Here is a 17,459-nt window from a genome sequence, read left to right as displayed (position 1 = left end):
TGCACTGCGTAGAAGTGTCCGTTCATATTGGCGTGTCGTCTTGTCAAGCTCTCGGGAGATAGATTTTGCAATGTTTGGCAGTTGCCGCGTACTTGCCTGCGTGGCTCTCTTAGTCGGTAAGTCTATTTCATATTTTTAAATACAAGGACTTTTTTAGTTTTACGGTTTTAATTTGTTTGGTTGGCCCAATTTTTTTTTTTTCGTCAGGGGAAAGTCATAGCGCACATATACCCAGCAGTGTAGCATAAACAATCTTAACACTCCGATAAGGCGCTGAGAGTGGATTTTAAACAAATAGAGCGCTTGAAGTGTTTACATATTGAACAAATTTGTAATTAACATAAAGTGACTAGATATAGAACTTGCGATATATACAAAAAAACTATCTGATTCCAATCCTGATTTTTCGTGACGGCGCACCCACTTTATCGAAAAAGGGGACTTCCTTCCAGTAATGAATTCCTGGTTGTTAAGTTGTGTCTTTTACGTTTAACATAATGTGTCCATTAGTTGTTTACTTTTCAAGTAATGATGTTTGAAGCAGAAATTAAGTCGTTCTTGTTAAATTGATTGTCTTTATGTTAACAACAAAAGTAACATTGACCGCACTGAGCCCTCTTTGTTTGCTCGACTCTTAAAAACTGAGCCGCGTTATATAGATAGTGTGGGGAAGTGAAAGACGTACTCAAACACCGTGACGAGCCGTGTTCGTCGCCGGGAAGACATGACCTTTCCCAGAGACCCTCTTTACCGGCTGACAGTCCAGCTTGTGACCGTACGTGAGAAAAACTACGGGTGACGATTGTCATACTGGCGTTTCTCAGTCGGGTCCGGAAATTCCCGAAAGTCCTAAATGGCAAAAGGCAGAACGAATGACGGATTTCGGGTGATTGAGAGCGCGATATATCAATTACCGTCGTATTGTTGGCATTCAATGTTTTAACACCGAACAAACAAAAAACGAACGAAAGTTAGGAAATCGTGGAACAAAATGCTTCCGAAAAATATAAACTGTGGAGGTAATTTAAGACACACAGCCTTCATAGATTGTGGTACGTATGGGAAGCGTGAAACACCAAAAAGCTTTGCCTATAAAAGTTTTTATATTCATAAACGGAAATTTAAAAAAAGTGATGTTACTGTCGACCCTCACCCTGTCCTGTCCTAGGGACAAGGTCTTACATAAGAATATTTAATTGTCGGGTTTGATTACAGTCTAGAGGTGGCGATTTGGTGGTGAAGATATTTTAAGTAACATTCACCACCCATCACACACACGTGCTTTAAAGTTAAACAAATGTAAAAGTTTCAGTGAGATGTCAACACATTTAAACCTAAAAATTCCCCTGAAAGTGTAGACTTGTACTACCAGAGTCTAAAGAAGAGTAACAGAAATTAGGTTTATGAATCAAAATTTAGGCGAGAAAAATGTTTCTAACAGAAGAAACTTTTGTAACAAATTGAATGCACCTCATTTTGCCGCTTTTCACTGTTTTTGGTAGTAACAAATGTATTGTCCGAGTTAGCAGTTTTCATTGCAGCGGATCGAGTCCACACTGTGCAGTGAAGACAAGACAGAATACAACATTGCAAGAAAGTGATGAAGTGTTGTGTTTAACGTTGGCGCTGTTTTGGGTCAGACTCAAGTCCCCCTTTTGAATTGACTTGAAAAACGGTACATTGACGGAGACTCTAAATAAAGCCTGGAGACACATCAACTTTAAATAGTCGTCGGATATGTCCGTAGAAAGTAGTTTTAAAAAGTCCAGACGTGTGTTTTTATAACGTCTTAAGGGGTGCTACTCGAGTCAGGAAATATCGCACTTAAATTGGTAATGTTGACAGACACAGGAGGTCGTAGGGCTATGTTCTATGCAAAATCTTTACCGCATTCTGTTTGCTTTCAATTAAAGAACTCGAAGTAGGCAGAGTGGTTTCGGGTATTGGTTTCACTGGGATTTTGAACAGCCAACAGGAAACAAACAATAGGCCCTCATGCTGATATTCAATCGGTATGAAAGACTAAATTGGCATATCCAGGGGAGGCAATGTCAACAAAAACTAATTAACTCGATTAATATAGCACTGGGTCACATTTAAGAGAGAGAGAGAGAGAGAGAGAGAGAGAGAGAGAGAGAGAGAGAGAGAGAGAGAGAGAGAGAGAGAGAGAGAGAGAGAGAGAGAGAGAGAGAGAGAGAGAGAGAGAGAGAGAGAGAGAGAGAGAGAGAGAGAGAGAGGGAGAGAGAGAGTGTGTGTGTGTGTGTGTGTGTGACAGGCAGACAGAGAGGCAGACAGACAGAAATACAGACAGCCAGCCACAGAGTTAGACAGACAGACATACAGACAGACAGACGAACAGACAGACAGAGATGCATGGGAGTTATAGTAGTTGTATAACAGAACCGCCTACGTGAGTGTGCATTTTGAAACACAAAACGTAACAAAGTTTCAATAATAAAACGAAATAAAATAGATACAATAAATATTATTCATATATTCACTGTGTTTATGTACTTCCTGTACTACACACACACACGCATGTATGTATGTATGTATGTATGTATGTATGTATGTATGTATGTATGTATGTATGTATGTATGTATGTATGTATGTATGTATGTATATGTATGTGTGTGTATGTATGTATGAATATATGTTTGTTGGTTCTCGCCTAGTTAGTGGCAAGATTAGCAAAGTACGGTATGAATGATTCTAATCTGTTTGTAAAGAGACATATCCAATTATTACCATATGACAATAATATAGGGATTCCAAATGGTATATCACTTTAAACTCAGTCTATGTTACTTCCTTGTAAACACGAATGGGCAATAAATTACCAATTGAGCTGCCCCTTCCATGACTAAATATCTGATGGTATGATTCATCGATGGACCTTACCCAGAGATACCTACTGCTCTACAGTGTTTCTCTCTCTCTCTCTCTCTCTCTCTCTCTCTCTCTCTCTCTCTCTCTCTCTCTCTCTCTCTCTCTCTCTCTCTCTCTCTCTCTCTCTCTCTCTCTCCATGAAACTACTATTTTCCATGCAGTTTTCATAATCATATGTCAAAAAACAAAACTTGATAGTGAGATTTAATGTCCAACAGTTTTAATCACCTTGACACCAAACATTTCAGCTATGAGCTACTTTCTTTTTTCAAGTTACAAGCACTTTCAAATCACCGCCAAAACGCTTCCCTACATTTTCGTTTCAAGTTTTAACTTATTTATTTTTGCGAATTGCAAGTTTACTAATTACTCCAGACGAAAGGAAGCTGTGCAGGAACAAAACTTAGAACAGATACAATTGTTGCTTTTGTCTGTCTCTTGCAGAGAGTGATTCGTATACATTGTGATACAATTGTTGCATGTGTCTACATGGTAGAGTCCCACGTAGTGTACAACGGTACCATGAAATGATACATGAGCGTATTTGTTTTGTCTGTCACAATTATGAGAGGGACGCACACTGTCTTTCATGTAGTCATTGCTTAGTAAATCACCTTTTGCAGGAGACAGACAAATGCAAGAGATAGACACAGCAACAATTGTATTACAACATATGTATATAAATCACCCTCTGCAAGAGACAGACACCGCAACAATTGTATTACAATATATATAAAACACCCTCTGCAAGAGACAAAGTAACAATTGTATTCATTCTGATTTTTGTTCCTGCAGAGCTTTCTTTCGTCTGCTGTAAATCCAATTTTACTTGCCAATTTGTGATACAGTAATACGCTGAGAAAACGACAAGTAATAACTGCATAAGATCATGAAATCATGAAATTCGTTGTCCTCAAAGTGGACATTAAAAGAAATACAACACAAGTTAGATGTAAGTTGCGTAATATTGTTATTTTTTTATTACAGTGTTTGATCGTTGTGTTTCTGTCAATCGTCTGGGTGAAAGTATCGTGGTTGATCTACGGGCTGGTGTCGTGACAGGTAGTAACGACTATGTCTCTGTGGTTGTACCCCCTCGAGCAAATAATAACGCAAAATGTAACAGTCAGGCAGTCCTAAAATTTGACTTCTCGGGTCCTTTCAAGACTGCCCGCTTCGCTTTAGACTATGATGAGCCACCTAGACTCTGGACATTTGACATATCGGACTCCTCAACTGGCGATGGATTCGGTGGTGATGACGGTAGTACCAGCAATATGGCGGAGACACAGGTGTTCAACAGACAACTCCGTGTCTATAGCAATGGACTGCCAGGCTACATGGCGGCAACCATAAATGGCGGACTTCTTATGAAAATTGTTGACGATGTTGTTGATGCAGGACTCCGGTTGATCGTAGAAGTAAGCGATCAAAAAATTGATTGGAATAATCAAAACTCCAAAAAGGGTTTTATAGTCAGTAAATATTTATACACTTTGAAAGGACAAATGCCATCGTATGGAATACCCGATTATGACATCTACGCAGGATTAAACCGAGTTCCGTTCGGGAACTATCGTAATGGTTCGGGATTATGCAAAGCTACAATTACACTTATACCGGATACAGGTAAGTGTTACAGCTTTCCTTTTCAATAGTCCCCTGTGTCTTTATGTTTATCATATGTATCTTTTTACATGACTTTGGACAGTACCGGTAGAATATACAACCAATGAGGAGAACTCGCAACTGAAAATCGCCAATAATTGTATCCATGGGTATAGTTTTGTGAAAATAACATTTTATTTTTCTAGCTAAAATTCGAGATTATAAATTCTAGCGCTTGCTTTGAACTTAGATTAGCCTGAGTCCATTCTTATCGCCGACTGGTGGCAACTTATCTCCGTCTGGCAATATCACAACTCACATATATTAAACTCGAAATCATAAGATTACTTTCAAAGGGGTCATATTATTTTTCGTGAAGGCACACACAGCAAATTTTTCTTCAGTTTCAACTGAAATGATGTTAGATGGCGAAGTAATTCTACCCACTAGTCGACTTTATTGAGTAGGCTTCAACAACGGGTCATTGACACGTGATTATCTCGGCCCACTTCGTCAAGGGTGTTGAAAGATTTGCAGTTCACTCTAATCATGTATATCACACTGTAGGCATTGCTTGCTACACGATAAAGTTGCGTTGCCAGTTCTTTGTTGTCACACAGTCTACTATGGTAAAAACAACAAAACATGAAGGAGTAATGTAGTGTTGGTGAAACATTTGATTACAATTACCAAAATGGCAGTTTTACATGAAAAGTGGTCTATTATATGACTGCAACTGAAATAGTTTTGAAACTCTTTTGTTAGATAAGACAGACCTCTAAATGACATGTATCATGTCTAATTAAAAATAATACCCCGGATGCAGCCATCTAGTGCACGTTTGTAATTAAGGTAGTGGTTAAGGATCTGATAGGATATAGGTTGCTATGGTATGGATGTAATCCCATAGTTTACAGAAGCTACAGTAGATTGCATACGCCCTAGGGAGTTGGAGCAAGGAATATGCAGGGTTCTTGTGCCGTTACAGGTCTGTGTCAGGGGTAATAAATGTAAGCGTTTAACCATGCCCCCTCCACTGTCTATTGTTTAACTACGGCGTCGGAAAACGCTAAATAAAAACTAGCATTTATATAATAAAGCATACACTGGGGCACGTGACCTTCGTGTAGGTAGATTCAAAGCATACACGACTATTATGTATACACTTATTCTCTGTAAAACAGGGTACTGTTTATTGAATCTGAGTATAACTTACGCATATATCCTTCGCTGCCCTGTTCGTAGCAACATTATTAGTGTTGGCACAATGCTGTGTATCCACTTGTACAAGCACTATTACGTGTCCCTGTGTGGTTCATAAGCTTCTCAAATTCAGTCTAATTTCTGACGGACAGTATTCCATACTACCTTATCTTCATACTATTCTGTCTAGTCAATCCCGTTGCTCTCGCACAGAATTCTGTCTCCCCCCCCCCGTAGCGTTCGTATAAACATGATGATGTCATCGCGTCCAATAGTATGAAGATAATTAACGTCGGACGGAATACGGTCCGTTAGGAACTAGACTATCTCAGTTCTGTCAGAATCAAGTTTACTTACCACTGACGTCATCAGATCTGAAAGACACGTCATCATATCAAAATAAACAGTACTAGTGGCCAAAGGAAACATTGTTGTAAAAATGAAAGGGCTGTAGGTCAAATACCGATACAATTGTAATATGTAAACACCTCAAATTGAGAACGATCTATATGATACCATATGGAGTTCACATTTCCGTTTAATTTAGCCTTTCCTCGTAAAATGTTTCAGTTGATAAGTGTTTCGTTACCATATAAATACATTAGCATGTTGATTCACCTCGCAACTGTAGAGTTTTGTATCTAGATTGGCACAGTAACGAGCAACATCTAGAATGCGCCTCGGAAATAATCTGTTGAAACTTTTTCTGTTACTTTGTGTAAGCAAGCTCAAACCGGTCGAGTCTCAGTTCAAATCAAGGGGGAAAATGAGAGGTCATTTACATTTAAAACAAAATGTACGTCATTTTAGAATCCAAATACTGCCGCCGATTACTGTACATTTAGACATGGTTTGCGTTTAGTCAATTGTAAGTAATTCTTATGTGTATTTGAGTAAGAAATTTATTGCGAATACCTTTTGAGTGTGCAACAGAAAACATGCCTAAAACGTATAAACAAATCGCTTGCTTTCGAATCTACGCAAGAGTTGAGTATGGTCGAACGACCAGTCGCTAACCCAAACTCAGCTTGGCCCTCCGAGTCGTTAAACACATTGTTTAGTATGTTTTTTAGTATCCCAAGCACATGATTAACCGTTTACTGGGAAACATGATATAGTGGGAGTAACAAGTTTATTGCAACTTTAAATTTGATTAAGTGGTATAACACTCTGCAAAGTATCGGCGTGTTGTGATGCATGGAACCGAAGGGTACACGTAAAATGACCTCGCCTATTACCAGGTTTCTAATTATAGTTAGATTACGCAATTCTTCTAGAGTTTGCAAAAATAACCAAACCCCCGCCAAAAAAACAACAACAAACAACCGAAGGTCATTGACCCAATTATATATTCAAATTATGGTATATATAAGCAGGAAAAACCACATGACATGGTACGCTTCGTCTATAATTCAAGTTACTCATTAGAGCAAATATAAAGACAAAACTTTAGATTCCAATGAACTGATGGTACTAATTTATCTAATCGAGTCTATTTTGGATTTTCAATCGCTAAAACCACTTTACTATAAAAGCAACAACAACTTGAAACAGCATCCACCAAGTCGTGTTTGTATCTCAATCATTTTCAATGAATTAGAATAAAAATGTAGTTCGGTAGTTTGCACAATTTGCTTTTAGGTTTAGCAATTTATACAGTGACGAGTATAGACTTAGTGTATGCTGTTTCAGATTCTTTTGTACTATTACCCAAGTTAAAGGACATAGTAGAGTTGTTGTTTTTTACATGAAAAATCCAAAATGAATACCATTTGCCATCGATGTCAGTTGGTGGTAGCTATGACGAGAAATGAAACAAAAGTAACAACCTAAAATCATCTTATGTGGCCCTTTGGTTCTTGATGTAAAGCAAACATTTTACATGAAATTTCAAAAGAAGGGAAATGGGGTGTTAAATAACAAATACGACTAATGAGTCCAAGGTGTAGCTATGGTTTAGGTTCAATATTGACAGATTTATGGTTAGGAACCACATCCGATCTTACAAATTGTTTACTGGTTGTATTATAGTCACGTGAACCAACCTAAGGGGCTATTTTTAGATAAATACTTCCATAAAGTTATCTTGGTTCTAATGTATGTCAACCTGTCCATTCATATGAATACCAATGACAAATTCATGCGTATCTCCTTACTTTTGATGTCAAAGTAATTTTGAGGCACACCCCAAAATTACGTCATTGAACCATTTATTCGATTTCCCTAGGCTACTTCTAGATCACGTGGTTTCTATTGATAATCACACATGTCGGGCAGAATAATACGTCGTGATTCGTCACATGAAATAAGAATGGTACAGAAAAATAGTCAGATCTGGCTCTTGTATCTTTGATGGAGAAAGCCACTACAGGAAACAAAGTTCATGATTTTTTTTGAGAGAGTAATTCAATAATTTTACACATTGCCTACATTATGCGCGATTTCAGAGAACCATGAGGTTGAATTTGTCAGCAGAAATGCGCGCATAATTATGTAGGTGAACAATGAATATTAACCTATAGTTGATTAAAAATGTTATCATTTGGTATAGTCACTTTTAAAGTCACTGGTTGTAGTCGTGATGAATGTGGTCCCGTGTTTGAGGCTGAAGTCAGACTACAAATGCCCTGACATGATACAAACTAAAACATGTTTACATTCCAAGCAAATTAGCGTCGACACGGCATGAAAAGAATTGTTGAGTGTGCACAACAAATTGGTGTTTATCTGGTTTATTGATAACCAAATGAATTGTTTTATAATATCACTTACGAACTTATAAGTAACCAATCCATGGTGGAAGACATGGTATAAAATGTTTTATCATGAAACAAAATCCCCCCACCCCCCCCAAAAACCCCACCCCCAGTGTTAAAAACTATTTCGCTTTAAACATGCTACAGTCGAACAAGGCATCATGATACTTACAGCGCCAAAAATGTAAGGTTTATTCTAATTTTCAAAGGGTATGAACTTCTATCCAATCACTAGTATTGATCATAGAATGGGCCAACATTTTAATCTAATGCAATAATTTTTTGGTGACGTAATCATAAACAATTTGATGACGTAATCACCTAGGGTAAACATGACGTCAGTCAAGTTTAACTTCCTACTCATTTATTATTACAATAATCTTACTCTTTGTCGACAAATTCAACTGTTCGCATCAATACATCATGAAGGTAGTCGACTATCAAAAGAAACTCTCGACACCTAACCCTAATCCTGGGGTAGAGATTCTTGGGATAGTAACAATACAAGCCGCTTGGCCAATAGGAAGTGCCGTTGCCGTTAAAGGGTGTGGTGATTATACGACGATTCTACTCAAGTGCTCTATCTGAACGTGACAGTATATTGCCAAAGTGGTGGTGGTGGCGCGGGGGGGGGGGGGGGTTCCGGTAGTTCACTAAAATGAAAAAGGTTAAAATATAACTTCGAAACATGACCCTTCGCATTTGGTTTATATATTAAATATGTAACGTCCCTTTTCTATAATGTCGTGATCGCAATTGTTTGCTTTGGAATTCTATGTACATCTTCCCAGTACATATAACCGATTGCAAACTAGTTCACAATGAACAGAACAAGCAGTAGTATTGTCCCGACCTCTATATCAAATATATAGTGATCTGAGCCCGAGATGACGACATATACGTACTTGTAAAGTGCGCAACATTTACGCAAATAAGCCACACTCACTATAGCTACAAGAAACCAGTGAGTATCAGATGGTAGAATACTGCTAGAGTGTAAACAAATACAATTGTCAGTATAAACATACCTCACCACCTCAATATATGTAAAAACAGTTATCCCGCAACAAAAACACTCAAGAACAACAAAACTATTTAAAGTGTTTATTATTTCTTCAACGAGTAAATTAATTTCAACACATGACATAAATACCGGCATTTGGTGTGTGAACTGCGGGGCTTATTGATGTTATTCCAGCCTACAAAGCACGTGTTTGTTAAGTCTCCGTTGGAAAATTGATGCCGACAGAGAGCTTAATCGGGTGTTTGGTAACTACATCGATCATAATCACGCGAATTATATACAACCATGTCGGGTCAGAAGATCATGTTAACTGTACCCTCTGGCACTACAAGGCTGAATTGTATCACAAGCAATCGTGCATTGGATTAGTTTTGTTAACTGGAACTGCCTTGGAGTATCTTACGTTTCACAGTTTTACTCTGGGTCAGATATGTTTGTTTTCGCTTGTAATTATATAGAGATTTCTCTGGAAGAACAACAATCGTGTGGTTGCTGGTGTGTATTCATGTGTGAGTATTGTAAACTATTCTACACATTCCAACATTAAAATTAATGAATATCTCTTTAATTTCCCTCTTTTTGGCCTGATTCTAGAATGATTATTTCAATCTGCAACTATCATATAATCACATCAACTTGGTGCAACTATGGAAAACGGTCACAATACCTGTGGTGTGGATTAAATAGGTGATGTAACTGGTGCCATAGATGAAATGAACACTTCTTGCAATATGCGAAATAGATGAACACTTCTTAGTACAAATGGTGCATTCGGTGAACACTTCGTGTACAAGCGGTATAATAGGTGAGCACTTCTTTGTGCAAATGGTGGAATAGGTGAACACTTCTTGGTACAAATGATGGAATAGGTGAACACTTCTTGGTACGATGAACACTTCTTGGTACAAACAGTAGAACAGATGAACACGTCTTGCTACAAACAGTAGAACAGATGAACACATCTTGGTACAAACAGTAGGACAGATGAACACTTCTTGGTACAAACAGTAAAACAGATGAACACTTCTTGGTACAAACAGTAGAACAGATGAACACGTCTTGCTACAAACAGTAGAACAGATGAACACATCTTGGTACAAACAGTAGAACAGATGAACACTTCTTGGTACAAACAGTAAAACAGATGAACACTTCTTGGTACAAACAGTAGCATAGATGAACAAATCTTGGTACAAACAGTAAAACAGATGAACACTTCTTGGTACAAACAGTAAAACAGATGAACACTTCTTGGTACAAACGGTAGAACAGATGAACACTTCTGTACAAACAGTAGAACAGATGAACACTTCTGTACAAACAGTAAAACAGATGAACACTTCTTGGTACAAACAGTAGAATAGATGAACACTTCTCTACAAACAGTAGAACAGATGAACACTTCTTGGTACAATCAGTAGCACAGATGAACACTTCTTGGTACAAACAGTAGAACAGATGAACACTTCTTGGTACAAACAGTAGGACAGATGAACACTTCTTGGTACACACAATAGAACAGATGAACACTTCTTGGTACAATCAGTAGAACAGATGAACACTTCTTGGTACAAACAGTAGCATAGATAAACACTTCTTGGTACAAACAGTAGAACAGATGAACACTTCTTGGTACAAACAGTGGAATAGATGAACACTTCTCTACAAACAGTAAAACAGATGAACACTTCTTGGTACAATCAGTAGAACAGATGAACACTTCTTGGTACAAACAGTAGAATAGATGAACACTTCTATACAAACAGTAGAACAGATGAACACTTCTTGGTACAGACAGTAGGACAGAAAAACACTTCTTGCTACAAACAGTAGAACAGATGAACACTTCTATACAAACAGTAGAACAGATGAACACTTCTTGGTACAAACAGTAGCATAGATGAACACTTCTTGGTACAAACAGTAGAACAGATGAACACTTCTTGGTACAAACAGTAGAACAGATGAACACTTCTTGGTACAAACAGTAGAACAGATGAACACTTCTATACAAACAGTAGGACAGATGAACACTTCTTGGTACTAAACAGTAGAACAGATGAACACTTCTTGGTACAAACAGTAGAACAGATGAACACTTCTTGGTACAGACAGTAGGACAGATGAACACTTCTGTACAAACAGTAGAACAGATGAACATTTCAAGAGTCTTGGTACAAACAGTAGAATAGATGAACACTTCTTGGTACAAACAGTAGAACAGATGAACACTTCTATACAAACAGTAGAATAGATGAACACTTCTTGGTACAAACAGTAGAACAGATGAACACTTCTATACAAACAGTAGAACAGATGAACACTTCTTGGTACAGACAGTAGGACAGAAAAACACTTCTTGGTACAAACGTTAACAGTAGAGCGGCTGAACACGTCTTGGTGCAAACGTTGAAATAGGTGCATATTTCTTGGTCTAACTAAAGGAGTTTAGTTTTTATCCTATATTAAGCTATTGATCTTAATTTGCCCCTTACATCACCTGGTTCGTGAAAAGTTTGAAGTGAAATCGTTATATTTTACTTCTTTAAAAGGAGAGGGTCAGCTAACGGTAGCTCACGATCGTGCTAACAAAATGTAACTGTGGTGGTTTACTAAGGTTTAGTGGTGCCAGAAGATAAAATGTAGCGGTATTAATAAGATTTTTGCCGTAGTCCTGTTTAAGGTTTAATGGCGTGTACTATAAAAAATGATGGCCTTGTGTTCTATTGCAATAGTGAAAATACAGATCTTCCAAGTTTTCACAACCCCTAAAATTATTGTTAGGCTGGGCTACGGCAACTAAAAAAACGCATGTGTTGTACTGGTGCTACAAAAAGGCCCGTTATTTTAAGATGATGGTTTTAGTTAAAAACATTTTAGGCCGTTAATATGCAGGTCAGGACGGGATTCTAACTCAGCACTGGATTAGCGCCCTCTTACACTGTATGCTTATTCCTTGCGTCAAATCGAGTCCCCCTTTTCTCGGTGTATGTGCTATTTTACAGATGAAATCAATCCCCCTACTTGATCTAACCTTCTATTTAAGGTCGAGGTCCTACAACGCATAACCTCTTTTGACAAGAATGTAAAATAGTATTGCTTATTGTAGTATTGACGGGGTCTCCAGTCATCGGATTCACTCGACACCGTCTCTAAGGATTTGGCGGGAAGTACCGACACGTTTAGACCTTGATGATCAGAGGTTAAAGGTCAAAGGGTCACCTAGAGCTGCGAAAGAAATAAACATCCATAAAATAGTTTAATACAATGTACGAAAACTATTACCGGGGTCAATGGCTTTCAATGTACAACGACCCCTGGATCATGAAAAGGGTCTCTTTTTGTCGCACGAGTGCTCCGTTCAAAAATAACTTTAAAGGGTAGTACCACTCCACAATTACGAAGTTTTCATAGACTTTGGGTTCTCAAGATTCATTTTGAGATTTGAAATTATATAAATTTCACCCGATTGAACACCAGACTTAAATTTGTTTCACGTTGTCCGAGAAGTGGTCCATCGTCACTTCATGAAAGTTAGCAGAAATACATATATAATAATATTATTAGATGAACAATAAATGGTCATTATTGATATAGGGCAATACGGAATTAGTCATGAATATGTATTGCTCATCTAATACATATGCATGTAGGATGACTCCCGCAAGGCAACACTGAAACCATACCAAAACTGTCACAGAACAATCAATATGATTTCAGACAAGAGTCAATAATCGCGATGTGAAAACACCAAATTACTCTCGACCAAGTCACACCTGTTACCTGCTAATACTAAAAATGAATTCGGGGAGGATTGAATTTATCTCTTGCCTTGGTGTTCCATGTTAAATTCTAAAAGTAAAGTTTGTAGATTAGTGATAGGGCAAACCATGTCAGACATGGACATGTCAAATAAAACACCGCTATGAAGTATACTGCAATATATACAAGTGGGTAAATTTGTAAAAAATTCTAAGAACATAGAAATAGACATTAATTCGAATTCTAAAAGGAAAGAAAGCAATAACATTCCCGCCAATTAATTGACATTTTTCATGCAATTCAAATTTTTCCAAGTGTTTTAGTTTCATTTTAAACTACAATTATTCCATTAGTGTCTATTTACAAAATTATATCAAAATTTTCTTTCAAAATGATAGATTTTTGGAAGAAAAAAAATCAAAAAATCATTAAAATCAGCAGTTCACGTTTGTGTCTGTCAGTACTGGTGTCACACTAATGTTGAACTACATAGTGAAACAGATGTGACTAGCATACAGACGAATTACGATAAACAAATACGTTTGGATTTATTAGATTGTACACAGTGACAAGTATATAACTTTATAGGTCGGCAGGCTGCACACTGGCTTGACAGGCTGGAGTAGTCACTGGGCCATCACTGTATGCTGCCGGTAATAAATACCTTTGTGTCAAAGCAATTAGTCTGTGGACCAGACTTGGGCTTGCTTTGTTAACATAATTCACCTATTCTGTTGAGAGGTGGGCAAAATGTTAGAAGCAATTTGTATGTATTTGTTTGCTTACAATAGCTTGTAACGCCCTGTTGATTCTCAATCCGAACAAGAAGTGAGTTCGCGCCAATGGCATCATGGAGTGAAGAATAGACGTTGTCAAACCACAAGAAGACTCCCTAGCACTATGTACATAGGTGGCAGAAGCCGTGAGACGTAACCGCTAACGTGTATAATGCAAAGAGACTGAAAAATAAATGATATTGACGTGGCTTGAATAGGGGGTTAATCCTGGCAACCAACATCAATTGTGGGCATTTGGAGGTATTGAATGGGGTTGTGTTATCTACAGTTGAGTGGGATAACACTAAGTACCGTTAGGTAAACTTTATGTTGACTTTTCGGCTAGAAGAGGTTGCCTTCAATCAAACTGTTTGCCTTTGAAGACGGCCGCTATTTGAGTTTGTCTAAACATGATGATAAGTGCAAACAGGTACTTTATTAATTGGTATTGATGTTCAAATTGTGAAATTTGTGGAGGAAGAGAATCGATGTTGGTTAAACATTGTTGACTCTGGGCATTTACTGCCGATTGCGCACTAGCCAAAAACGTGGACTGTGTGCCGCTAAGTAAGTTAAGGAGTGCCTAGACGGGGAGTTCAAACCCCTCTTTTCAGCCGCAACCATTCCAAAATACTATAGGGGAGAGTCTTTAAGACGTTTAAAAACGCGTGGAATCTTTGTGAAGAATAGCAGTGCAAACAGTCAGTTGTTTTATTTAGCCAGCGTCTGGGCGGTTGCCAGCTAGTCGAGTCTTTTGTCAAATCGTCAATCCCATTCGTCTGAGCTACACATGCCCCGCTGCTCAAAACACTGAAGACGAGGCTGTGTCTTTTGATGGAGAAACCTTCAGCTTCGAAGCTGTATTTTGTATCAAGCGAAAGGTCAGGAAAACTTGACACTCATCATCAGCCGCCGTTGGTCCTTTAATTTGAATCCTGTCAGTTCGTGTGCCACCGCCCACCGTAACACTATCTTCAACTAAGTAACACTGGTAACGATTGGGAAAAAAAGTGCGGGTCCCTTCCAGCCGTCGAACGTTGACTCATAGAATGACTGAACGTAAAGCAGCGGATCGTAGGATTTCAGGGCGCAAACACCACTCTTCGCTCGATAGTGCGGACTATCCTTAACACCGTAGATCAACCACCATGAACTTTACTGTTTGTTTGGCTTTCTACATTTGTTTGAATTGTTTATTGGTCCAGACCAGCGGTGAAGGTAGGTATGCCTGCTTGTACGCGTTCATCTATGTTTACTTGGTAAAGATCGATATTTCGGGTGCCCTTCACGCCGAAGAGTGTTTACCTCAAGTTGCCCTCACCAGCATGTTCTCTTTAACGAGATTGCACACTACTCAACAGTGAATAAACGATACACAAGTAGAGAGGCATTAATTTTATGATTTTGCTATCAGTTCCCCTTAAAACGAGTACTGCACTACACTAGAGTCATCGTGTTGCTATTTCCCAGACGAATTTCAAGTCCCTCAGCTCGGATGTCTGCAACTTTTTGTGCACGAAAGCAATATTTGAGCGTGACGACTGCGCTGTCACTATTATAATATCTAAGGTATGTGCGTACGCGAGACTGGGACTCACGGCGACTCCAAACTATAATAGCGTGTACAGAGCAGACATCACTGCAAGTCTACGCACGTGACTTAATTAAACGATATCGCCGACAGTGTAAGAACTTGAAAGTTATTAGTTCTTCCCGGAAATATGAAAAACAACTCGAAATATTTAAAATGTTCTTGTTACTCGTAGACTCGTCCGTTAATTATGATTCTTGGAGAATCCTAATCTACATCGAATTTGTTAGATAATTGTAACTGTTATCAAGTATTTCTCAACTTTTCAACAACAAAAAATTCCTCAAGCTTACCACTTATTACTATATTACGCCATTTGTTTATTATTTGTATAACAAGCTCATTAAAATATATTCAATTATTTAAAGTGATATTAAAATCATCACAATTTGACTTTAAATACCGCACTACTAATAGTATTCAATTAACTGTCTAAACATATTATACAAACGCCATACTATGGCAACACTTAATATAATGTACCCGATAATGAAAATTTTTCATTTTCATTTCAACCATGTATTGTGTTATATAATCAATAGTATGACTGTTGTTATTGGTTAACTGTATTCCATGTACATCATGGTACGATTGAGTCTATTGGCTGAAAACACAACATTCATATCATACTGAAATTTGTAGATCAGTTATGCCAGATGGTATCCATGGTTTCGAATCTCAAGACCGCTCTTCTCGCGAGAAGTGATTTGAAGCCACGGATAGCGTCTAGACTATCATTTATATATTTGTCCTCGATTTTTGAATCAATCAATCAATCAATCAATCAATCAATCAATCAATCAATCAATCAATCAATCTTTCAGTCGACTCACGAGACATGTTTTGGAAATTAGTAAAGATTTTCGAGTATATAATACATAAGGATTTGGTGAAGGGAAAACGATCTTAACTCTGGTATGTCTAACTTGGTTCTGGAGTGTTGTTTTCTTGGTCAAAACGTCACTGGTTAAAACTTGTTCACATACTGGGTATTTGTCTAATAGTTATCGGAATGTTTCATGACAAGGCTAAGGGTGAGTGGGAGACTTTAGGATAAGACAGACCACAACTATGAAAGTTTAGTGACAATGTACCAAAAATCATAATGTATTTAAAGCGAACTCCTTGCACCAATGAGAGATCAACATAGAAACTATTCCGACATATAGCCTCAACACAGACATTTTAGGCAATCTAATCTTGACTGAAATAAATGAAATAACAATAAATGATTTGAAGTAGGACACTTTGCATTGTAGCACCTTTCATGCATTCCCGCGATTCAGCGTGACAACATCATATCGAGCAAGTATAGTACTTTAAATAATCTGTCTGTCTGTCTGTCTGTCTGTCTGTCTGTCTGTCTGTCTGTCTGTCTGTCTGTGTGTTCTGTGTCTCTGTCTATCCTTGTCTATCTGTCTGTCTGTCTGTCTGTCTGTCTGTCTGCATGTCTGTCTGTCTGTCTGTCTGTCTGTCTCTCTCTCTCTCTCTCACTCTCTCTCTCTCTCTCTCTCTCTCTCTCTCTCTCTCTCTCTCTCTCTCTCTCTCTCTCTCTCTCTCTCTCCGATATAAAAGAAAATTGTTTCTAGTTTTTACTGTTAATGTTCTGAGTAGTTGAAAGGTGTGGTGTAATATCGATTTGTTTGATATGACAAAGTGAATCTTATAAACCGACCCTTAAACTTATTAACTATAATATGGCTTCTCAATTATTGTTGAACTAATCAGATAATCATGTTCTGATATCTGTTGAATACACACAATTACGATATGGTAACTTTTGATATCTTTACACTGTTACAACAATGCGACACAGTGACCACTTGAATTCAACAATGACTTTCCAGAT

General features: G+C 37.9%; 1 protein-coding gene across 1 annotated transcript in view; it reads left to right on the top strand.

The window, feature by feature from the left end:
* Positions 1 to 3,379: 3,379 nt before the first annotated feature.
* LOC144448133 (signal peptide, CUB and EGF-like domain-containing protein 3) overlaps positions 3,380 to 17,459 on the top strand; it is a 47,782-nt gene continuing 33,702 nt past the window's right edge. The window contains exons 1-2 of the mRNA XM_078138286.1: positions 3,380 to 3,407; positions 3,878 to 4,519. Of these exons, the coding sequence (XP_077994412.1) occupies positions 3,380 to 3,407; positions 3,878 to 4,519 (670 nt within the window). The remainder of the gene's footprint in view (positions 3,408 to 3,877; positions 4,520 to 17,459) is intronic.

The sequence above is a fragment of the Glandiceps talaboti genome, chromosome 17, assembly GCF_964340395.1.
Source record: "Glandiceps talaboti chromosome 17, keGlaTala1.1, whole genome shotgun sequence".
Classification (NCBI taxonomy): Eukaryota; Metazoa; Hemichordata; class Enteropneusta; family Spengelidae; genus Glandiceps; species Glandiceps talaboti.
This window is presented reverse-complemented; position numbering and strand designations above follow the sequence as displayed.